The sequence below is a fragment of the Calidris pugnax genome, unplaced genomic scaffold (assembly GCF_001431845.1).
Source record: "Calidris pugnax isolate Ruff unplaced genomic scaffold, ASM143184v1 scaffold44, whole genome shotgun sequence".
NCBI classification, from domain to species: domain Eukaryota; kingdom Metazoa; phylum Chordata; class Aves; order Charadriiformes; family Scolopacidae; genus Calidris; species Calidris pugnax.
The window spans coordinates 49,267,624-49,292,698 of NW_015094506.1; the positions used below are offsets into that span (position 1 = coordinate 49,267,624).

Genomic DNA, 25,075 nt, shown 5'->3' on the forward strand with positions numbered 1-25,075 from the left:
TTTCCTGATTATCTGTTTTATATTTGTGACTCCAGCTTGACCCTCACTAATGCTCTAGTCTATAAATTGTCTGATTTCCTAATGGCACAGGAAAAAAAAAAAAAAAAAGTAAGCCACACAGAAGAATCAACACTGAAAACTCTACGTTAATCGTTTACCTGAGCATTTTATGTTTCAAGGGTGTAAAGACATCTAAAGATGAAATAGATGTATACAGGGTAAAGAAGTCATTGCATATGAATTCCAACTGGATGAGGAAAACAGCCAGCTCGACAGGAACTGTGTGTGTAAACATCCCTTTGGATTTCACACCATCAGTGGCCACTACCATCATTAATAAAAGCCATCTGGCCTCGCATAGCTTTATGTCTATATCTCATCCTTTGTTTCAATGGTATTTATCCATCCTTGGAGTTCATTCTGAGAGGTAATTTGGAAACTTTTAGAGGCCTGAATAAGGAAAACAAACAGCAGGTAATTAATCATGGTAATAGTACTTCCAAAGGTCACACTATTACTTTGAGCAATGATTCCAATCTTTTTCACTCCTCAAATTTAATTCCAGGGAAAGAAAAAAAATAAAATCCCCAATTTTATGGTCATAACTACTGTAAAGAAAAATTAACAAGAATGCAATCTTGTAACTAGTGCCTTGACTAGTAACCGTGGAGATTTAAGAAGTCTTGCTTTCAAGTAATAACCCAAGATCATCATGTTCACAAGTAACCATCAAAACCCGACTGCCAAAAAATGAAACTGCATCAGTGTATAACTTGCTTTGGACCAAGTAGACCTACTGAAACGCAAGGCATCTGGTGAGAGAAACTGAGAGAAAGTAAGGATGTTTTCATTTCTATTAATTAGCTTATCTGGATGTAGTGGGTTTACTGCTGGCTTCACTTCCTTTGTTGCAACTCAAAGTGTGCAAACTTGTGAGGTCTTGGAGGAGGCTGGGAGAGAAGAGCTTGGCTGTGGCACCCCAGTAACAGTCCTGAGCTGAGGATGGGAGCCCTGAAGTAACATGTCTATTTGCAGATCCATGTTTTGCACATAATGTTATTGGAGAGTGAATAAACTCAAACCAACACCACATTTTACTTAGCCATGAGCAGGCTTTATTATTATTGTTATTATTAAATAAAGCAGGCAGAGATGATACGTTTAACGCCAAACAGCACTGACTCCGGGCAAATTATTCTCAAAGATATGCAAAATCAGATCCCAAAAGGAGTTTCATCCAATGTCTGAACTCCAAAGGGATTTAAACAGAGGGTAGACACTGCTCAAACAGAATGGCTCGAGCCATGTGCAGAAGACAGAAGTTCAGGCCTTTGGAGAATCGTCAGCTCAAATAGGGGTTTTGGAACATGGCTTTAGCTGAGGCATCGAAAGACAGAAGCTCCTAACATATACTTAGAAGTATTGTGGACAGCTCAAGCCTCTGTCTTTAAGCAATTAAATGCCAATGCATTTGTGAATAGCAGAAGCGTAACTCTGTTGATGAAGCATAAGCTCTCCAGTCTTATCTCAAAGGTGAATTCGGGCACCAAATTTTTTTTTTTATATATTTTTAACTGTGTTCACTGTTGACTAAATCATACATCAAAGGGTCATTCCATATCATCCCTTTCATTCTGTATATACACAATATATGTGTTTTGCGGGAAAAAAGGAAGCGGTGAGTTTTTCTACTATTAAAAATATTTCCATTTTAATGTTGTTTCTATTATGCATATTGAGTTAGTTAAACAGAAGAAGTGGGATACTTCATTTAGAGTTGAATTAACCTCATTCTGACAGTCAAGAAATACACCGGGGTTTTTAACATCTAACATGCACTCTTTTCCATGCCAGATTTTATCTTTCAAAATAATAATTAGTAGTAGTTTTAACATTTTCTCAATTATCAAGGCTTATCATTTAATGGATAAAATTTCCATAAACGTCAGCGAATACATTGTGTAAGCCTATTATGTTCTGTATTATTTGGCTACTGTTACTAAACAATAATAGCATTCACTTTCTTACAATAAAAATTTTAAAAGGAGCTCTAAATATAAAGGGAGAGGGGAGAGGCAGAGAAGATAAATTATGCAACTGAAAGGAGTGACTGCTTTTCTCTTTGTATCTTAAGAGCAAGTTCTTCTTCACTGTATTTCCCAGACACCATCTGTTCCCAAAACAACCCATCACCAAACATAACAGAAAAGATAGGAACTTCTAACAGGAGTTAAACCTGCCAACTTGCAGAACGGTCTGAGCTTTCTCAAATAGGAAAAACATGATAGTACTGAGATGTTAATTTATTAAGGACAAGCAATGGGTGTCATCTCAGATGATGCAGTACACCATTTTAGATCTTTGCAGTAGAATCACAGAAGGTTCATTACTTTACAGTGTCCTTGCACGTTTGCTTTAAGAAGTCCAAATTTGGGCATTTAATAGCAGGGTTCGTTTCACTTAGGATAGGTTGGGGGGGGTAATTATTTTTTTAAAGACTACTATTAAAACCTGAATAATGGGTCACACCTGCTGAGGCGCTCACTCCATTTGCAATTAGGTATCAGTGAAAGTCTGGAAAAATAGAAACTGCTAGAATTATTTACACCAATGACCCACATGTGCTCGTACCTCTTCCACAGGATTTTTGGAGGAGGCACAAGAACCTAAGATGTATTCAGGTATATGACAACATGCCACAACAAGAGAGACATAAAATGCTGGAACTGTGACTTCTAGAAGTTCTTATTGGAAGAGCAATGTACCATTTTTAACCTGGTTTAATGATAGCACTATGTTTACTTAGAAAATGAGTTTATCTTTTTGCTTTTCTCTCTCTCTGTAGTACGTGAGGAGAAGAAAAAAATATATATATTTAGTTTGGTCTAATAAGTAACAGTGGGAAAATAAGTTATCAGAAAAGCATCTAAATTCTTTTGGTGAGTTATACATCTATGTTTTTAAAAGATCTAAGAAAATGGGTGGGACAGCAACCATCAAGGTCACTGTTTATTTTAGACTCCTGCTTATAGATTCCTGTTTCACATCCACCCATGTCAAACAATTTCATACAGACAATATTTTCCATAATAAACATATTAAGAAACGTCACTCTATGTGAAATTGTTGATACTATCTATTCTGATCACATCTCTAACAGATTACATCTTTTTCAAACAAGAAATCCTTAGCAAGTCTGAGATACGATGTCTTTTCTGCCCTTCACAGTCCTCCCTGTCCTTCTCCTTCATTCAAAACAATTCTCTCCTTTCTGTAGCCCAAATAATTTATTTCACACATGGAACATTTTTTACTTCCAATTACCCTTCCAGATAATTTTATAGCTATCAGTAGACTAAAAGGTGCTTCTGTTGTTCCCTTGGAAGTTCTATTAGATTAGATCCATTAGCACACTCACATAAGACACACATTACATTTTGAGCTCTTTCTGTTTGTAACATCTGACTCTATTAAGATGTTATTCTTTCTTGTTGCCCATACAGATTCTACAAATTTGGATATCTTAGTTTTCCTTAGCTTTGTTTTTAAACCTTCTTTTTTTATTTTACTACTACGTTAATTTATCACAGGTTCTATACTCCTGACCCTGCTGCTTCAATACACTTAATGACATTATAGGCGACCATCTCTGCTCCTGTTCAATATTCTGAACAGCTTCACTGAGTTTTAAATGCACAAAATGGTCGTTGCCACACACTTCATTTCTGGCTTCTGCAGTTGTGATCTTGTGCTTTGTTACTAAAAATAGAGCTGCTTCCAACTACCTGAGCTGGAAAGCTAATTACAGAGATGGTAAACAGTGCTCCTCCCTATTGAGCAAATGGCAGAATAAGGAGTCTGCTAATGCACTGGGGCGCACATGGTCCTGTGGGTCTTTGAAATCTATCAAGTGTCATTTATTTAATCATCTGTGGCTGTTTGCTTCATGGATAAATTACTATTTAAGTAAATAACCGTTTGACTGTTGGATCAACAAATCAGGGAGAAAAAGAACAATCAGCCCATTTTAGGAAAAAGTATTCTAGCCCAGTTCTCAGCTTGCACAAATCAGAATAATTTCACGGAAATAAGTAGCATATTGTTGATTTAGACTAGGTAAAAGTCTAGTTCTCTTTTTTTCTGCAGAAGAGGGGTTATTAGAGGACTGACTGTTTGCAGCAGTTTAAAGACTTTTTTTAAAGTTATTTCTGTCACATCCAGGCAAGAACAAACAACTGTCACTGTAAGAAAACACCTTATTCCCTTAAAAGTACTCTCAGCTGTGTCTGCGATACAGAAGCACGTTGCCTGGAAGACATTCCCTGCTGAAAGATCTTAAGGTAGAAGTGCCCACGGAGTTTAGATGCTCCTTTGTATTTGTCAGTGAAACACTGGTTTTCTGGCTTCATGGGACTAATTCTTACCATATAGCCCAATAAAAGATTTGTTTGCAAGAAGGTATCAGCCATCACTCAGTCAATAAAACTCAACTCATTTTCAGACATTATTGAGGGGACAATATATAGATAATACATAAGCAATTGTTAGAATCACTCTGATACAGCTGCAGCCACAAAGCAAAACTATAAAATACACTCTACATTTGTTGATCCAAAAAACTTTTTGGGGCCAAGAGGGAATTATAATCTGGGGGGCCTTACGCAATTATAATTTTTTCTTTGAATGCACAATATACGAATAGAAGAATCTGGTAGAAAACCACCAGAAAGACCAATTTTTAAAAGCATTTCTATTTCTGCTTCCTAAACCCCCCAAAAAGAAACAAGCAAATAAAGACCACAAGATTGTACTCAACATGTTAGAAAAGTTTGATGGAGGAAAAGAGCACGCTAGTGAGCACAAACTACTTGCTTGTCATCATGTTTCTGTCCTGTAACAGGTATATACTATATACAGTGCATAAAGGGACAGAATTGCTATCTGAGGTTAAATACATTATTAACACAGCTCATTTGGGAGAGGAGAAGATGAGCTCCCTCTTCTGTCTCCCATCTTAATGAAAAGGAAAGTCAGGCTGTCCTCAGCCAAGCAAACTAAATCCTGCTCTCAAGGAAAAGCAGTTTGCCAAATTTTAGCAAAAATGATTGCAAAAAAAAGAAGGCAAGATGGAAAACTGTGGACAGAGAGGGAAGTGTGCAATATATGGAAGAAGAAAATGCAAGAAGGAGCCAAAAAGAAGAGGCAAAGAAAAGCATTAGGAAGTCAGACTACAGAAAATCAATAGTATTTCAACTCTGCATATTCCAAAGAGTGGAGACAGAGAGAATCTTCTGGCAATAACAATGATGAGAAAAAAGAAACAGAACACCAGCCTTCTCATCTTAAATCAAAGAAATACAGAGAGGAAGAACCTATACACCACAAGGCAGTCCCACACCATCACACTTAAATCAAATTTGAAGAAGTCAATTCACGCACCAGGACTTGCACATTTTAGCATAGTCTCACTAGAACCAACACATCTGGTTTCCATGGTATTCTGTGGATGCATACTCAAGTGCCTCTAAAGAAAGTCATACACATTTTTCACATTTAAAACCCAAGTAAGTGTGTGTCTGTGCATGTGTGTGTGTGTGTGTACAGGGCAGCGGGCTGCACAGTGATGAAGGAATGTATGTGCTTGATGGAATTCAGTGCACAAGCAACATTAAATCTGTTGAATACTGGCTTTCAATCACTGATCAATCTTCCTGTGTTTTCAGACCTACCTTTCTGACCTAAATGGCCACAAGGACAGTAAACAACATATTCATAAGTTAGATAAAATGTGCTTATGATAGTAGGACAAATACCTTTCAAATGACAGTATATCCCAGAAAACAAGCCACCAAAAAAAAAAAAAAAAAGACAGGGCAGCGGGCTGCACAGTGATGAAGGAATGTATGTGCTTGATGGAATTCAGTGCACAAGCAACATTAAATCTGTTGAATACTGGCTTTCAATCACTGATCAATCTTCCTGTGTTTTCAGACCTACCTTTCTGACCTAAATGGCCACAAGGACAGTAAACAACATATTCATAAGTTAGATAAAATGTGCTTATGATAGTAGGACAAATACCTTTCAAATGACAGTATATCCCAGAAAACAAGCCACAAAAAAAAAAAAAAAAAAGGCATAAAGCATATGAAGACAACACAAGCAATATTTTCCTTGCAACTTGCTATTTCTCCCAACATTAATTCTCACCTTAGGTCAGAGATGTGATAACCTTTAACCCTGTGAGCCATTTCTAATTCATTCATTCAGATTTCAAAAACACAACCATGACAGCCACTTTCCTCATGTACTACGCAGATCAAATTACACATTTAAATTACTCGCAAGTATTTTATGTGGTCTGTTGATTTGAACATGCTAGATTGATATGGGTGTTTTGAAAGGTGTGCCTCCACCTTTCTGTGAAGCTAGTATAAAGTTTCCAATCCCCTTGCCAAAAAATCATAAGAAAGAGAGAATGAGATTAATGGAATAAATTTAGGGATATATCAAACAGGAGGGAAGGGGAATAACTAAGCATTAACACATTCCTTCATTCAATAATTGTCTGAATCAGGGGTATTGATTAAAGAACTGAAGCATAAGAAAAAGAACTTTATCCTGTGATGGACTGAAAGTGCAGTAACAGCACCAATTTCAAAAGAGTTGACAACCATTATTAGCTATCTGTTTATGCCTCAAAAACCTAGCAACCAGCCACACCAGACAGCCTTAATCTGCAGAAAATTCATTGGAAGTACTTTCCCAGTACTGACCAAGTTTCATACAACACAGATACTAAATTTTAAAAGCCCTCAGATGATGAAACTCCAATTTTTCTCAACAATTCAATAGCTGAAAGTCAGCTACAGACTGGTCTCCACAGCACAGGGAGCCTGCAGGTAAAAACACAGGGTAAATACAGACTCCATCACTTACCTCAGCTATGTGCGGCATTGGATTAAATCCACAGAGATTGCACACAACTTTCTTGCACTCTGTACAGGTATTAAAGTTGGGGGGATCCTTAGAACCAATATTTAGTCCAGTTTTACAAAGGGGACAAGACACTTTAGGCTCGCTGCCTTTCTCCGGTTCCGACAGCCCAGCAGGTTTCTTAGCTTCAGCAGCCTGAGGCTTGCTATCTTTAGCCAAACCAGGTTTCTTTTCTAGATCAGATCCTTTAGTTGTTGAAACGCTATCTGCTTTTGATGGCTCCGATTTTTCAGTTGTAAAAGGCTTGGCTTCTTTCTTTACAGGAGCAGCTTTTGGAAGAGGCTGAGCCTGAGCAGCCTCTTTGGGGGCTGCCTGAGAGGCTGGAGGCTGCGATGGAGGCTGGGGCTGCTTCGCTGCAGGACCAGGCGGAGGGGCCGCTGATGTCTGAGACCCCGGCTGACCCGCTGTGGAAATTAAATTCGAGGCCTGGCTGAAGATTGAAGCTCCAAATCCAAACAGTTTCCCAGTAACTGTTTCTTGTGGTGTTGTAGGCTGAGCCTTAGGGGCATCAGTGATGCCTCCCAGATTAAGACTGAAACGCCTTGATTGCTCAGGAGTTTTCTGAGGTGGCTGGGGCTGAGCTGCCATCTGCGCTGGCTTGGGACCTGCCCCTGCTTGTGGGCCCTTGGGTGCTGGTTTGGTATCAGGCTTTGGGGCTGGTTTTGTCTGTAACTTCTTAGGATCATCTTTTGTTTGTGTTGGCTCGACCGGCTTTTGAGTTTTAGCATCTGGTCTAGCCCCAGGCTGAGACACAAGCTTGGGATCTGACTTCTGCCGAGACACTTGTGGAAGGGGTTTGGAATCTGGTTTATCCCCAGCTGGATGTATGTCCTGTGACGGCTTGGCAACCTCTGGCTTGGGGGAATCTGCCACTTTCTGTTGAGTTGGTGGAGGTCTGGGACCTGTCGAATCCTGTTTCGGCCCTGGTGGTGCAGAGGTAGGCACAGTGTCTGTCGTAGGCTTCTGTACACTGGGTTGTTTTTGCTTATCTTCAGCTTGCGTTGGCTTGGTCTGATCAGACTTTGGAGTAGGATCTGATTTCTGGGAGATCTCAGTAGGCTCAGCCCGGGGTTGTTTTGATTTTACAGGGGGAGATGCAGGCAAGGACGGTTCTTTTTTCTGTGGCAAGGTTTTCTTTGATTCTGCTAGTTGTGAAGGTTCAGGCTTTGGAGAAGCATCTTTCTTTTGAACTGGCTGTGGCTGGGGAGATGGTTTAGCTGTTGCAGGTGGAATGGGTGTCTTCTGTTTGGGTGGAGGTGGCTGTGGCCCAGGACCTGGTGCTAGGTCACCACCTAATGCTCTTTGCATCTGGCAGTTTAAACAGAGCCATTCCTTAATCTGCAAAAAAAAAAAAAAAATAATTTAAAGGTATTGTAATTAAGATAGGAAAAAGTTAATAAAAATCAATAATAATGGGCTATTCTAGTATATGGCTTGTTGCAGTATTTCAGACTTCTGAGTAAAAAGGGAGAAATATTACCACTCATACTGTTTTGTGGTTGACACGACCAACTGGCTTTTTCATTCTTCTCCACATTCCTGTCATTTGAGCTATTGCTGAGCCCGCAATTCTAATGACTTCATTCAGTTTACACACAGCTGAATATTGGAGGATAAAACCCCAGCAGAATGAAAAAATGCATTGGAATTTCATGGGACCCAACAGTGATTCATTTATAGCAATGATTTGCCAGAGAAAAAAAAGAAAAATACTGCTAAAATAGTTTGACACATCAAGTCTGCTGACAGAAAACAATAATCAGAATTAAAACACAGTAAATGCATAATTACCTTTAAGGATACATCTATCAAGCTCTTCACATGGCTTATGGTTTTGGTAACTGTTTAAATTACAGGGCATGTACATTGCCAGTCTACATGTATCCAATGAATGGATTGGATAGCACACAAAGGTGTGCTAATGGACACTATATATTACACAGACTCACACTATGCCACTGATTTGTGGGCAGGTCTTCATTTGGAATCATTAAGGAGCTTTGCCAAGCACTAATGTTATTTTAAGAGCCAAAATTAGGTTTCCAAAACTTCCTTTGTCATTAAAAGCTCCCAGGGTATTTACTGTACACCTGTATACAATGAGCGCCCCTCTTTTCAACACAGAGGAGAAGGAATAAGGCAAATAATATATTTACCCATGTTTCTTTTCAATTGTAGTACCTAACAACATTAAAATACCTTTTCTTCTTCCCAAGAAGAGGGAAACTGTATTTTCTAATACAACAGAAAAACCCAATGATGCTAAGTGGTCATTCCTACCATGGCTTTCATAAAGCCTCACAATCTGATGAAGGATCAAATATGCTAAAGCAACATGGTCAGGAAGCATCACGTGCTATTTTCCACATTTTACATCACTAGCAGAAACATTATAGGCAGCAAAAATGCCATTCAACATGACCCAGAGTCCAGTGTGCCTACACGTGCAAGTAGATACTTAAGCAGGTCATCTATAGCTCTACTTCTATTCTTTAGTCTGGATGTGAAACGCAGGGTACCAGCTATGGCATTTGCAGGTACCACTGCAACAGAGGAAAATGGCAGTTAGGAGGACACAGAATATAAGTCTCAGATCTTTTCCCCTAAGGGTGAAGATTTCTGGATCCTGTTTCTCGCTCAGGTCTGGAATCTCTGCCATACAGAGGGGGTACTATTTGCAAAGAAAGATTTTGTCTGCGTAATATCATAGCTCACCGGAAGGAGAGAACTCTGATGTCATGGACTGAGGCAATGAATTCATTATTTTGGTGTGCTTTGTCAGCCTTGTATTTTTCCAGCAGCAAAACTTAAAGCAACAGTTGGACACAGTTCCCTAAAACAGTTATTCTAATTATTCTGACAAACATGGTATACACACACACTGGAATATGAGCTTGCTATTACTAACAGCTTCACAAGGAGATGCCTAATTTTGGCCCCACCCATAATCTCACAGTAATCAAGCTGCCATTCATAATAGCGCTGCTTTATCTTCCACTTTGAGTGCAATTTTTTTTAGATTGTTTAAACAATTCACCAATCAACTTGCAACCCATATAGCAAATGGCTGTTAAAAAGCAAAACCAACTGAAACGAAACTGGAAGATGTGTTTAAATTCTGCTTCGACCTAGTAGAGGAATTAAGTTCACAACTGCACAGAGGACCTGAGCAAAGATTACACTCAGCTTAACTCCCACATTGTTTGACAGGTGATCAGTTCCCTTACAAGTCCCCTGTCCAAGGGACAATTACTTGCAATAAATAAATCGTAATTATGACACTTGATTTTACATAGTAGTAGTCTAATACTGTAAGCAGTAACAGGTGCACCTGCCTGCTCTCACTCAGCTCCCAGGAAATCTAAATTTAAGCCACTATGACACCTTTAAGGCCCCAAACGAAGTAGTTGTAGGGTTGGGTGGGGCTACAGAACAAGTAGGCTGAATAATTCTTATGTTTAAGGTGTCCAGATTCCAATTGCATTTATAAGCATTAAGGTTTGTCTTTAACACGCAGCTGGTCCAGTCTGATTCTACTACCTAACTGGACCCCAAACAGAGGTTAATTCTATACTACCGTTTTCAACACAATCTTGTACAGAAGACAAAAACTTAACTCTTAACTGCTATTTTTTCTCCTTTTAAAAAAAACACCACAACCATATCTACACACACCAGCACTCTTGGTATTAAACTGAAGCCTTTAAAACTGAAAATTAATTTGCTACTCCTACAGCTGAACTTCAAAATGGAAAATGTAGGAAGTTTTACTTCACTGTAATATTTTTTAAATCCTTCTGGTTTAGACATAAAATTCCTCCCATGCATTTTAGTGGGAGGAATTAAGTGCCAAAACCCTCAAGTCATTATAGCTTACACACATCATCTTCAAACAAATACGAAACTGAGCAAACTGTAGTTCTGTGATTGAAACTGCAGGAGTTCAAAATGAAGTGTGCGCTACAGGATGCAGTTTTGTATCAAACACTGGCCTGTTCATTCCATGGCAATTACAGAGATTTTCTGTAAACTTTAACAGGAACAGGCTTCTGGTAAGCACAGATGCTCTTACATGTTATTACAGATGAAGTAAAACTTACTGCTGCTGTAGATACCTAAAATACTAGTTTGTCTATCCTTAAAATCTTCCTGACAGCAGTTCTGTGACCTTCTAGTTTCTTTCTCCATATTTCTCATATCTCTATGAAGAATTAAAAGGCAAAATTTCCAATGCAACACCTGAGTTTTTGCAGCTCCTGTCCACTTGTAAAGGAGATTCTTCTTTTGTGCTGAGGAACCCAAGCTGTCTATTTTTACACTGATAGATAAGGGTGGGGGCTGGGTCTCATTTCTAGAAAAAAGCCACATGATTTTCTTCATCCTGAGACCCATGCCATTAACTGCCATGACTAGGAGTGTAAAATTGACAGATTTCATGCAGAATTTTTTCTTCAGATTTCAACTACTGAACACAGGAAGTGGTACTTTGCTTTCTAACTCACTGATGTAGAAACTATATGCCCACATAACAACAAAGAAATTAAAATATTTTTTTTTTATTCATCAACCATAACATCTTAAAAAAAGCTTCATAAAGACTCTACTAGTTGGGAGCACCAAATGAATTTATTAACACTGTTTTAATAACAACATCCACGGAGAATGACATTGAAGAAAATTATAGCATTATGTTCCATAGCTCACCTTTCTTTATGCATTCGTAATCTAACAGTTTATTCCAACAACAAATACAAGCTACACTTCAGTCCTCCTTAGCCCGAATAAAGCAAACACAACTGAAGGCAATCCACAGCCTTTTCCTTCCTGCAAAAGTGTTCAGATTTGTTCTAGCTACACAAACCCATCAAGAGCAATAGGAAAATTGTCAGAGAGTGAGTGTATTGACTGGTGTGCTCAATATCTATTCCTGCAGATGATGTACGGGATGAAGAGAATCCAGCTTGATTCTAACATTCCAGATGTACTGCGAGAAAGAAATTTTGACTTGCAGATTGAGTGTATTTCATATAAAAATTACTGGCACGCAATATGAATGTAGCTCTCAGAAGCCATTTTAACAGCCGGTTTGCAGAACAGAGCCGCATTCTAAGGCAACGGCTCTCATCCTCACTCAGACCAGTCATTTGGTACTATAAAAAGGAACTTTAAGATATGCATAAAATATTAACATCCCGTTATATCACCACAGAAGTGAAAAGATTTATAGATCCTTTACAGTGCCACAGATATGGAAATGGACTTTGCTGACAGTGCTCAGCGCTGCCCCAAAGCTTTATTGACAAAATCAGTTTCTAGTCTGAAAACACATCATCTTATTTGGTTCCTGACAATTTAGAGAGGAGTGAGGAATCCAGATTTGGCTCTTAACAGACATTTCTGCCCAGATGATGATAGAAATATGAAAAATAAAGCACTTGACCCCATGATTTTATGCAGCTTCATGTAGAGTGGTAGAATACTGTAAGAGATGAGAAACTAGATCAGAAAAGCCTGTTATGAACAAAAAAGAGCAATTTCTATAACAGAACAAACTGAATTAGTATGTTGACGTACAACTGAAAAGTTGTATAAGAAATAAGCCTGGGAAATACTACAAAGTTTTCCTTCTACACCATCCTTCCATTAACAAGATCTCAGCTATTATGAACTAATTACACTGAAACAAACGTTTACCTATTGTACACAGTGTGCAATTGATCCTCATTTGAGGCAAACAGATTATCACTACAAAATAAATATTTGACCGTTATAAATGATACCTAAAAGGAAGGTAAGGAGGAAGTTTATCAGGAAACATGGACTCAAGGTGCTCACAAAAACAATGCCAGGTTCCAGTCAGCAGCATGTTCCCCTGGTATCCACTCCACTAACCACAGCAATGGTTACAAGCACTGGAGCTTGACACTAAACCAATGTTTGAGCAAACTTTTTAAACAGCCATTTAAAAAGACTATTTTTAAATGTTACTCAGCTATTTTAAATCTACCAAAAAACATTACTGGATGAATTGTGTTATGTAGTTACCACAATCTTAAAACATACTCCAGTACTCTGCCTAAATTACTAATGCAAAAAGCTAGAGCCTACATATGAACTATGAGTGTTTGGGGAACTATTATTTTATAGCTTATATGATTAGGATCATAAAGCAAAATAGTGAACATACAATCTTTTGACTTACTTTTTTTTTGAACACTAGTATTTCAGAATATCTAAAAGTTAGTTTTTATATCCAAACATATGTTTAAACTGCCTCATGCATAAGACAAGGAAAGAGACCTAAGCACAGCTCAGTGCCCCGCATCATGCATCACTGCAACAAATGCTGATTGCTTCCATTAACTGCATCTAGCCTTAATATACTAGAAACACGTGAATGATTAACACAACGATATAATTGCAAATCAAGGGAGCAGTAAAGAAAAGGTTAACAAAGTTCATCTGCGCTGCCCAGAGTGCAGCGGAGTGAATATCGCTGGGATTTGCAAAGGGATTACGCTGTCTGGTGGGAGCAGGGCTGGGCCACGCTTCCTGCCCAGTGATTACCCAGCAAACAGCATCTCCACATCACATGGCCTAACATAGTAGTAAATTACAGTTGCTGAGCAACAGCAATACTGGCGCAGATGGCTCACTGCAGTTGACATCTTTAGCTATGCAGATTAATTTATTATTTACTTGTGTTAAAAACTGGACAGGACAGTTTTCTGGGTTAATGAGTAAACACTCCAACATATTGTCGAATATTGCCCAATTAAAATATTGAGAAACTATTTGCCCCGCATAGGTGCTTGCTTCATTCTATGTTCTGCCCTTTTCTTACAAGAAAAAAAAGTGAAAAAGAATAATCCACAGGGCATCACTACTATTAATACATTTAATCCTAAATGTAAAGCAGAAATGTAGGCACATAGTCTTCCTCTGAGAGAGAAACAGTCCAGGAGTGTGTTTAAGAATATTCCACAGAGAGAAACAATATTCTGTACTTCCATAACCCTTCTACTTGAGGACCTTCACAATTTTCCCAAATGCCTGTGTGGCAGTTCTAGCTGGGGGCAGAACTAAAGGAGCTATACTAGCTTCATTTCATCACAAAAATTGTGAGTAATCTCCACTGCCATACAAATTGCAGTGCTAGTAACACTGGAGCACCCCAAGTACTCTTTGGACCAAACCAAATGTTTCACACAGAAATACTTTAACCTTTTTTTAAAAGACAGCTAAACAAGGCTTGTTTTAGTGTGGTCTCTGATCAGTTTGAACTCAGACTAAACTCCATTGTCTTTTGAACTCAGACTGAACTCCTCTTTCACAGAACACCTCTAGCTTTACTTCAGCACATTTAAGCATTGATACCTAAATACTTGAAGAAAGTTTTAAAAAGGATTTATTGGGTTTTAACTCATTTCTTCACAACTTATGATTGTAACAGCTGATGGTCAAATACAAGTCCCTAATTCTCCATTTTGTTTTCCATTACCTATAAAACCGTGAAAATCCACTCAAATCTAAGTTTACATGGGGCATACAGTTTCAAAGCTATTTTTCCTGGTATTACAAAGCTTAGACTTTGTGGCATGTAACTATCCATGGTGATGGCAGTTTTATGTTTGTTTATATGTCATTTTCAGTCGATACTGCATTCTGGTTCTTAAGCACTACTGCAACGCAGCAGGGTCCAGACTGTAAACCGCAGGGAATATTTCAATTCAATCAATAGCTTCCTTTACCGTCATGTAATCAACAAAGATTTAAGAGTCATTTCTATTAATTTTATTGTAAGTATAAGCAAAATTTATTTGGATTCACTGGAAGAATTACAGTCATCTTCCTTATATGAATAGTATTTTAAATTATTATATATTCTTTTCCCTGTACAAGCTAATAATACTGACAATAACTGGAAAAAAAAAAATGCATTTCTGACTGCTTAAATTCTCTTTAGTTACTGAAAACACTTCATGCCCAAGCATGTGCTACTGTTTAGGATACTAGGGGATGCAGGATGTCAACAAATAAAAATAATGAAAATCATTATGAGGATTTGGACCTGGTTTGAGGTAAAACAAAACTAATTTTCTTTTCAGTAATTTTAATTTTTCAGCTGGGCCTCTTTTCCTCACTTGTCCTTAGAGGGGGGAGGAAGGGGCCATCTGTCGTTCTGATTGTTCAATCTGGTCAAAACCACAACAGGATTTGAACCAAATCACGACACTCTTAAATCAAAGGTTGTGATATGACAGTACATAAAAATGAAAGTAGAACAAGCAAAAATTCAATGCTCTAGTACCTACAGCAACTGATACAGAGAATTCCTAACTCTGCCAAAAAGAAAAAAAAAAAATTAAAAATGGACATCTCCCCCCAAAAAAGAAGAAAATATTCTCAGATTGGGTTATAAAAATTATTTTTCCTGCTAAATTGAAAAATAAAGGCGCAGACCCAGTAAAATATTCTACTTGACCTGAAGTTATACACTCCACTTTGGAAGACTTGACTTCTTTCCCCCCGCTCCCCCCCACTCTTTTTTTCAATTAGGATTCAGTCTATTTTGATACAGACATGTTTCACAACTAGTCAGAAACAATAAAATATTTTTTAGAACTCACTTTGCCTCCACTTTGCCAAGAGCTTTTGGCAAGTAAACAAATCCTCCATCAATACACACATCTTCACATTCTCTGAATATGCAATTTTCAGCAGGTACCTAAATAAAAGATTATACCCGGCTCCAAGACTAATTATAAATGGCCTCTCAAAAGCATACTGAAATAGTGGATGAAAAATGGACTGATGTAGATAAAAAGCATCAAAAATGATCCCTCCTAAAAACTACCTAGAAGACAGGCATTCACTTACGTAGGCTCATGGAGCAGAACTCACATACAACCAAGTTTCTGACATTAACAGCTTTAACACTCCACTTGATCATCAATTTTACAGATGTCCACCATAAAGAATGTAATGACATATTTTTACACTTCAAACCATTGTTCAGTCTATGTTGCATGTATCTTCCAATAACTCGTTCACAGGGGATGAAAATTTACTCCAGCTATCAAGTATATGCACTGGTCATTTAGATTTAACTACAGTAGTTCACACTTTGTGCCTGGTTTTTCCAAAGTTTTACAAAAACTAGAAGTGTTTAACAAAATTGATAGTCCCTCAGATGTCTCTGCTCATTTTCAGAAAGCCAGTTGTTATTCACATGATCTAGAGGGCTGAATCTTTTTTTGGGAGGTGCTGGTTTCTGTTGTTAATGGCTCATGGAAGTCGTTTTGGCAAAATAATTTTTTTTTTAAATTAGAAAAATAGATCACCACGTAATAAAACAAATACACACCTGCTACAAGGTTCTAATGTATGTGAAAGGAAAATGGAATAAAGTAGCAGTCATAAAACCTGTTTATATAATTTTTTTCTGTTAGTTTATGCAACTGTTGCTAGGCAGTCATGTGCCATGGTGATGAGTGGAGTGTGAATACCTAGACAGATTAGAGAGACATATGTTACTGAACACATTATGTATGGTGTGTTTTCTCTCTAGACTGCTGTACAAAACCAAGATACCAACTATCCCTTTTTCCCAAGGGGACTGCAACATCAGATGGTTCAGAGAAATAGTTCAAGGGGTCTAACCTTGTGGCAATACAGGTATCACTTTCTGGTCCTAGTTACACAGTTCTCTCTAGTGAGTTTAAACAGACAGAGTGTGTCTACTACTGCATTTTAAATAGAGGTTTAAAATAAAAGAATGAATAAAAATTTAGAAAATCAGCACTTTTTAGAATGGTTTTACAACGCACACAATCTACTTCCTGAGCCAGTGTGTAAAGCCTGCTATATTCTTTCCAGAATCAGCTAGAAATACAGACATGTAGAAGTAACTATATTGGAAAAGTAATTCACTCAGTTATAAAGACTGTAAGAAACTTATAAGAAGAATATCTTAAGAAGATAGTTCAAGCAGCTGTACAGGGAGAAAGGTTACAGAACAAATAATATAAATCCTTTTCTAAATAAATGGCTTTCACTCACCCCACATCCAATTTGAAATTATTTATTCGTAACTGATAACGTTTTTTAACATAAGCAATAGAAACTGCAGCTATAAAAGGCACGACAAAGTCACAACACAGGATTACAGAATCATGAAACTTGACGAAGAGATGAAACTTGAAGATAGAGTCAACAGTGCATGGGTGAGAGACAAAGACTTTTGGTCAATAACACTTTAGGAGAACTTAAAATAAGAGAAGCCAAGAGAAAAAACTTTCACTGTAGTCAAGAAACCTGACAGCTAAGACACAAACCACAGTTTTCATGCTAGAGAGGAAGAAATGTGTAAACTACTGTAAAGGAGAAATCCAAAACTTTTGTTAATAATCTAAATATTGAAAGGAAAACTAGAAGGAAAGATTGAGAATAAATCAGGTGGGAATCTTTGCAGCTGAAATAAGTCAATTTTTTGTATGTGCCAGAGCAGGTTCTATTACTTTGCTCCAACTGATCGGTAATAAAGACAGATGTGATTTTTGTGGCACTTCACTGCAGATTGGAGCAGGACACCCACAATGAAGTTTCAGCAAGACAGCTGGTGGTGCAAAGCTGAGCAAATGAGAAAAGTCTGAGTGGGAGTCAGAAGTTTGGAACTAATAGTTGAATAAATTAGACGTCCAATACCTTCATTTACTGAAATGATTTCATCATGAAATAAATGCATATCCTGTGTTTATTTCAATGTGTAATATGAAATTCAAATCTGCTTTTACATATGTATGCAATCAGTTAATCTTAAATGCAGCTGTATTTATTGTCTTAAAGTCCTGAATTTCACACTTATAGAGTACCCACTTCAAAAACTAGTAGTTATTCACAGAGTTTCCAAATGCCTTGAGATCTTCTTACATCAACTTCCTTTATCTCTCTCAAAATCCATTTCATTTGAACATACCAAATTTGTTGACCATTTCCATGGGAAATCTGAAGTTTTTAAAGACAGACAGACCTGGAACTCCAAGAGACTCCAGGAACATGCTACAGAAAATAATAACTCAACGCACACTAATAAACAAATCTTGGTCTAAAAACATTCTGTCAGAGCTTGAAGATAAAGTTTTCTTACAAAAATTCCTCTGGTTTTAACATCAATGCATCATATTGCTTGTTTGTTATACACACATATATATAAAGTGTCTTTTTTTTTTTTTTACTCTAAACTGTCCAGAATGACATGCTTTGTGACCTTTTCTCTATAGGCCACAATAATATAATCCATGAGCACCTGGTTATTTGCAGACATTCTGAAATTTCTACACACAGCTGTTCAAATCACACCTTTTTCAGTCCAAGCATTAATGCCAACTGAATCAATCCTGAATTTCCCTAAACTTAAACAAAAAAATACACTCCTATATGATGCAATGTTCCACCAATGGTTTACTGAGATTAGTCTTTCAGGTTTAAATTTGCAATATTAACAACAAAACAGTAAATAATATACTTGCTGGATGCAAAAAGCCCACTGTTTGTTACCAGGTTCCTACCTAAAAGTATCACTGGAAAGAAATCTAACTGCTAGCAATCTTTTTAAATCACTGTGGTACTGAGCCAACAGGTTGCCCAGAGAGACTGTGAAGTCTCCACCCTTGAAAATAAATGGCTAGGAGCTACCTTCTTTAGGTGACCCTGCTTTGAACAAAGAGTTGGACCTTTCATAAGGCCCTTTCAGCCTAGGTGATTCTTTGATTCAATTTTAAACCTAGGGATATTATTTGCCAGATTCAAAATATAGTAGCAGTCTGTAGTTCATATCAGCAGCTCTGATCAGCTAAATTAATACCAAAACAAGACAAAAATAAGCTTCCTAAATACCCTTTCTGGCTATTTATCACTAGTTAGTTTTCGATGCCAGGTCTGCAATGCTTGAATTTCTATAAATTGATAAAACTGTTGGTACTGAAAACAAACCCAAACTATATTGCAAATTTAAAATTAGCATATCAGGATGTATGAGAAGCTGTTCAAGCAACAAGAATAGATCAGACATTCATATGTCCTTATTCCCATGCAGAGCAAGCGAAGAACAAGAATACGTATAAGCCTATAAATCAAACTACCACAAACATCAGGTTAAAACAAGTTAAATTGAAGTCGTAATAGTACTTTTGATGCCATTTCTATGTTATATAATTACAGCAGGAATGGTGATCAAGGTTAGAAACAGTCCACAGAGATCTCTTCCTTAGCATCCCACAAGAATGAAATAACCTGAGTACCACCAAGTCAAAACTCATGACTCAGGCTTTCAGCTAATGAACGCTCACAGAGTCATAAAGCAAATCCATCCACCCCACATCCTTTTCCAAAACACAGACTGGGGCTATGAAGAGTCATCTGCATATTTTTTTGTTTAGTTAGTTCTTATAGCAGTAAATTTTGCTTATTTATAAACAGACTGTTGTGGTCAGATTGCAAACATAGCCAGTGAGTGCTTGAGATCAAGCAAAATGGAAAAAAAAAGCCACATTGGGGTTCCTCCTCTTTATATGAAGAAAAGAGAACATACTTCTAAATCCTGTACAAGCAGAGAGCCATTACCTTCTTTTTTCATCAATTTCACCCCCTTTTTTTGGTAAACAATTTTCCCAAAAAGCATGACTTTTGTCAGTGAACTTGTTAAGACCTTAAGTGATCATGATGCTACACTGTAACATATGTGATGTTTCAGCATAATGAACGTAAACTTAATTTTGTGCTCTGGTAGCAAACACCAGTTTAGAAATAACTCACCTCTGTTATATGAGGATTCGGATTGAACCCACACAGGCTGCAGACTACAGTATGACACTGCGTGCAGGTGTTGTAATTGGCCTTTTCTGGAGTGTGCAGCAGCAGTTCGGTGGTTGTGCAAAGAGGACAGAAGGTTTTCTTTGAGGCAGACTCAGCAGGTTGGGTTGCACCAGTTTGCTTTTGCTGCGAGGGTTTTTCAGGCCCTGGTGGCTGGCCTGGTGGTTTTGTAAGTCCTGGCTGTTGTGCCGGGGGCTTAGCAGCCCCTGCAGTCTGAGAAGATGGTTTTGTAGGTGCTGCCTGTGGTGGCCCTTGCTTTACAAGCCCTGTTTGCTGCGGAGGTGGCTTCCCAGGTCCAGGTTGTGATGGTTGTTTTGCAGGCCCTGGTTGCTGAGCAGATGGCTTTTCAGGTCCAGGCTGCTGAGAAGGCTGTTTTGGAGGCCCTGTTTGCTGAGAAGTTGGCTTTACAGGACCTCCTTGCCGTGCCGGCTGTTGAGATGGCTGTTTTACAGGTCCTGGCTGCTGTGATGATGGTTTTGTGGGAGGCGGTGCTTGGGATGATGTTCTAGCATTGTCTGCTTGCTGTGGTGATGGTTTCGTTGGGCCTACTGAAGGTTTTGCAGAAGTTTGTTGCTGAATGGGCTTTGTTGGTTCTGACTGTTGGGGCTGAGATTTTTGCGGTCCTCGTTGCTGGGGTGGTTGTTTCCCTTGTTCTAGCTTAGAGTCTACTGGGTGACCAGGGCCTGGTTTCTGAACTTGCTTTGGTTCCCCAGGCTGCTGCTGAGGCACTGGTTTGGAAGACTCAGTTGTCTGGGGTGTAGATCTGACAGGTCCTTGTTGTTGAACAGCTGACTTTGGAGACTGTTGTTGAGCAGCTGACTTTGGAGACTGTTGTTGAGCAGCTGACTTTGGAGACTGTTGTTGAGCTGGATGTTTTGCAAGGCCCCTCTGCTCCTCAGGTTTCCCTTGCTCTTTCTGGGTAACTTTTTGTTTCCTACCGGCTTCTTCATGACCTGCATCTGAATCCGATATCAAATCAAAAGGATTGAATTTGTTCACAACTGAAGTGACTGCACTCAGTGGATTGGCATCTGAGAGAAAACTGGGCATCATACTTGGCTTCTGATCTTCTTTAAAATCAGTCCTGGATTTTGATTCCTTTAGACTAATAGAAGAAGGGCTCCGTCCAGGTGCCCGTTGTTCTGTCTTCAGGACATCTACTGTTCTGCTTTTGCTTAAACTTGGTGGTCCTGGGTCTGGGGGCTTACCTGGTTGCCTGGGATGATGGCTTTTATCAAGCTCAGGATGTCTGCAGACAGAAAATGTAATAAAATTAAAATTATGCAGAGTACTAGAAAAATCAGATAAAATAAGATACATCTGTGACCCTCTAAGTGCTCTGGTAACACTGGGAAGTTTCTCAGGTACTTAAGTGTTTGCAAGACCAAGGCTTAAAATGTAAGGTGCATGTAACAATTATTTAAATAGAAATTAATGTTCTATAAAGGCCTATACAAGTATTGAATCAGAGACTGATTTATTACTTAGAAAATAAACTAATATGACAACAATGTTTAACCGGATAGTTTTCTCCAGAAAGCTGAAGAACTCGAAGTTACAACTTACTATTTTACCTAAATCCAAATGACTAACTCTCCACTGTGTCCTTTGGGATACAAACATGGGGAAACAGAGAAGACTAAAAGTGTCAGAAAATGAGCAGATCAAAGCACAGCCACACAAGAAAAACACTACACAACACAAAGTGTTTATGTACTTGTGTTTTGGCTGCTTGTACAAAATTAGGATATATTTACTATTCAATATGCAGCAAGGACTTAAACTCCTAAAATCCAGGTAGATAAAAAAGTATATGCTTCTCTTTAAAGTATTTACTTTGCCACCCAACCACTCACAAATCAGAAGAATTTTCAAACAGGTAAATCAGATGCCATTCCCCAGAATTAGTCCTGAGGCTTTTTTTTTTTTTTTTTCCTTTTCAAATAGAACTACTATAGAGCTTCCTCCCACCATCATCTCAACAATTCATATTGCCCAGCAGTAAAAAGAAAATTTCTCATTGCATCAGGATTTTTCCCACTTCTCTAACAATAACATTTTGCTGTGTTTTCATATAGAAGAAACTAAAGCTAAGAACATAGGAACCAAAATCAAAATCATGTCTTCATATGTGACATAGTATTCTACTTGTTACTATACTCAGCTGCACCTGGATGAAATAATATTGTATTCAATGCTATTGCTAAAGGATGTAGTAAAATATTCTACTTTGTGCTATCACTGTGCTTTTGCTGGAAGATAAGGTGTTCTCTCCAGCTCCACAATTGTACTGCAAATATAAAATTTTCAGTTTTCACTTTGAGAGATCCAGTTACTTAGTTAATGTGACCTTCTTCTTTCTGGACATGACATTTCTTCTTGGGCATTCATGAGTAAAATGAACAATTGCTCATTGTATTTAAATGTATTCCTTAACTGAAAATAAAGAAATAATTTTAAAATTCTGCTTAGGAGTTTTATCAGAAATCTGCAGGATCACATATAGTACACACAATGAAAAAATGTATTTTACACTGTTAATGTTACCATGAGTTTACTATTATTTCTGATTAAATATTTAGAGTTTTCATTACATTCTTAGCAATGGAAATATAAAAGCACACAGCTAAGTGGTAGCCATTTCTGTGCTCATAATTCTCACAACACGATTTTCTCACAATCTTGCATCTGATGTTTTTGTAAATTAAAAATTGCAACATGAAATGCTTGTTAAGGACAAACTATTTCCAGCCTCCCATAACTCCATTCACCCTTTCCCATTCCTGAAATATAATTGGTCATAATACTGGGAAGTTTATAACCTTAATGTGGAACCCACTGAAGTGAGTAGGTGTGTTTCCATTGGTGTCAGTGACTGTTGATTAACTTATTACTCACAAAGAGGATAATTCAGAAAAGCCTAATGATAATCTAATTCCTTCAATTATTTGGCATTTTTGCTTGTTATAAGAATAATTTTATACTCTATTTAGCAACTAGGTAGGTCTACTTGCAGTTCTGTTTCTTGCTATTTAGATAAGAACTCTAGGTTTATCTGAAGAGATACTGCTTACTAAGTGAAATCATTTCAACTATTCTGTTAGTGGCCGTCTGGTACACTTCCAGCATTCAGGTTTGTAAGTGTTTCAAATGTTGGAAGGCTTCATTCAGCTATGCTAAGAGTGACAAGGGAAAAAAGGAAAAGGATCAATGGTACTAGTAAAACTCCAGTTGGGAAACTCAGTACCATGCCCAAACCTTACAGCTTGAAGGTGGAAGAAAAAGCCCAAAACCTCAAGATGTTTTTAGAAATTGAATTTGGACATTAACAAGAAGTAACTGTGGGTCCTTATTGGAACAGAGCTCTCCTCCAGCTTTCATTTTTATCAAAATTATGTGTTCCATAAATTTCCACCTGATCAGATGTCAGGACCTGAACTGAGATTAAAATCCATGAATCTAGGAAATGAAAAAGCCAGGTGATTCTGCAAGGCTGCTGGTGTATTCTGAAGATCAGACTTGTCTTGCCTTTAGACATAACAATGTTTAAAGAGAGAAACCACAGAGCGTGGTTAACTAGTGGAATAAAAAGCCTTGAAAAGACAAGCTTCTTGAGAAATGTTACTTCTGTCAAAAGCCAGGACAGTTTTTTTTTAAATAGAGTTTTAGGTAGCTGGAAGTTGAAGCCTTCTTTTCTAGAACTATTCTACAACCAGACACAGGCCAACATTGAACAATTTTAATTAATCTGAAGAATCAGAAATCCTCAAAAAAAAAAAATCTGTCTTTATTCAAGAAAAAATTTCTTATTTTTAAATCTTTTTAATCATGAAAAACCCACCATTGTTTTAAATTCTTCAAACCAGACTCAACAAGCAGAATCATTTAGTCCTCCCTCACCTAATTCTTTTATTTGTGTTGCTATGTTTCTCCTCACTTTGGCCTTGATTCACAGAGCTCATCTTTATTCATTTACATTAATATTACAGCCAAATCAAAGCTTACTTTGGAGTCACGATGAGATTTAACAAAAAAACTATTGGTCTAGTTCTTGAATGCCATAACTATAAAAACCTATTTAAAAAGGCATGTCTTCTTCCCATTCATCAGTATAAATAGTTTTAGCAAGAAGTGGAATAATCACACAGCTCCAAGATCATTTTCTTACCTACAGACAAGAAATGTATAAACTTATGCATACCCCTGGTGGCTAACTTTTTTTTTTTTTTAAGTAAATAGAGCAATGGCATCAACAAAAACATATTCCTTCTGGAGAACACTCGATAAACAAACTTTGTAAGTACAACACTTAATAAGACTTCTTAGCATTTCCTCCCAAAATGCAGTAATTTTTTTTTCTGCTAATGTCAATTGTGAACAACTTAATGAATTGGGAAAAAAAGAAAACCACAAACACACACACACAAAGAACAAAACAAACAAATGAAACAAAAAAAAAGAAAACACCACCAAAAAAAACCCCAGCTGCATTAGATGGTGCATATGTTCAGTTTGGTCATCTAATCCGTTCAGATGATGTGGAACAATTCCTCAGCAAGTGGACATTGACACAGTTACAGAGTCATTAAAGGAAGCTAGAACTGGAATTTGCTTACAAACTGACTGTGTATGTTTCAGCTAAACTTCCTACCTATGAGTTTTCTGAAGACTGATAACTGAAATAGGATAGAATGATTTCCATAGGTGCTAAGCATCCCAAACTCTGACTGGAAGCTAGAGATAGAAAGTTCAAAGAAGAAAAAATTAAAGCAGTTCATTTGATTTAGGCAGTTCACTTTAGGTTCTCTAGATCTAAATGTTTATATTAAAGTGCATAATAAATATTAATTGCATTTATTTAGCTATTGCATTTTTGAAGACTTAAAAGCTCAAAGCCTATAAAAGTCCTAGAAGCTACATGTATTTGGTGGTGGTAAAGGTTCAACTACAGATTACTTACTATTAAAAAGTCTCTAGGTGCAAAACCTGTTATCTCATGCTATCATCAATCATGAGGAATCTGTACACTTCAAGACCTGGGTTATTTTGGGAAGGGAATGAAAGCATTTATAATAGGAAATAATTATTATAGCCCTTCAGGTTAAGACTAGGTAACAGCTAATGTTACAATGGAAATCACAGAGGAAAAATCCAGTTAACTACATGAAAAAAACTAACAAACAATGCAATAATGCAAGGCTATATA

At 37.6% G+C, this 25,075-nt stretch overlaps 1 protein-coding gene across 1 annotated transcript in view; it reads right to left on the minus strand.

The window, feature by feature from the left end:
- Positions 1-25,075, minus strand: part of PCLO (piccolo presynaptic cytomatrix protein) — a 385,413-nt gene that overhangs the window by 357,816 nt on the left and 2,522 nt on the right. Inside the window, exons 2-3 of the mRNA XM_014963376.1 lie at positions 19,813-21,118; positions 6,940-8,334 (exon numbers count right to left, since the gene is read on the minus strand). Of these exons, the coding sequence (XP_014818862.1) occupies positions 6,940-8,334; positions 19,813-21,118 (2,701 nt within the window). The remainder of the gene's footprint in view (positions 1-6,939; positions 8,335-19,812; positions 21,119-25,075) is intronic.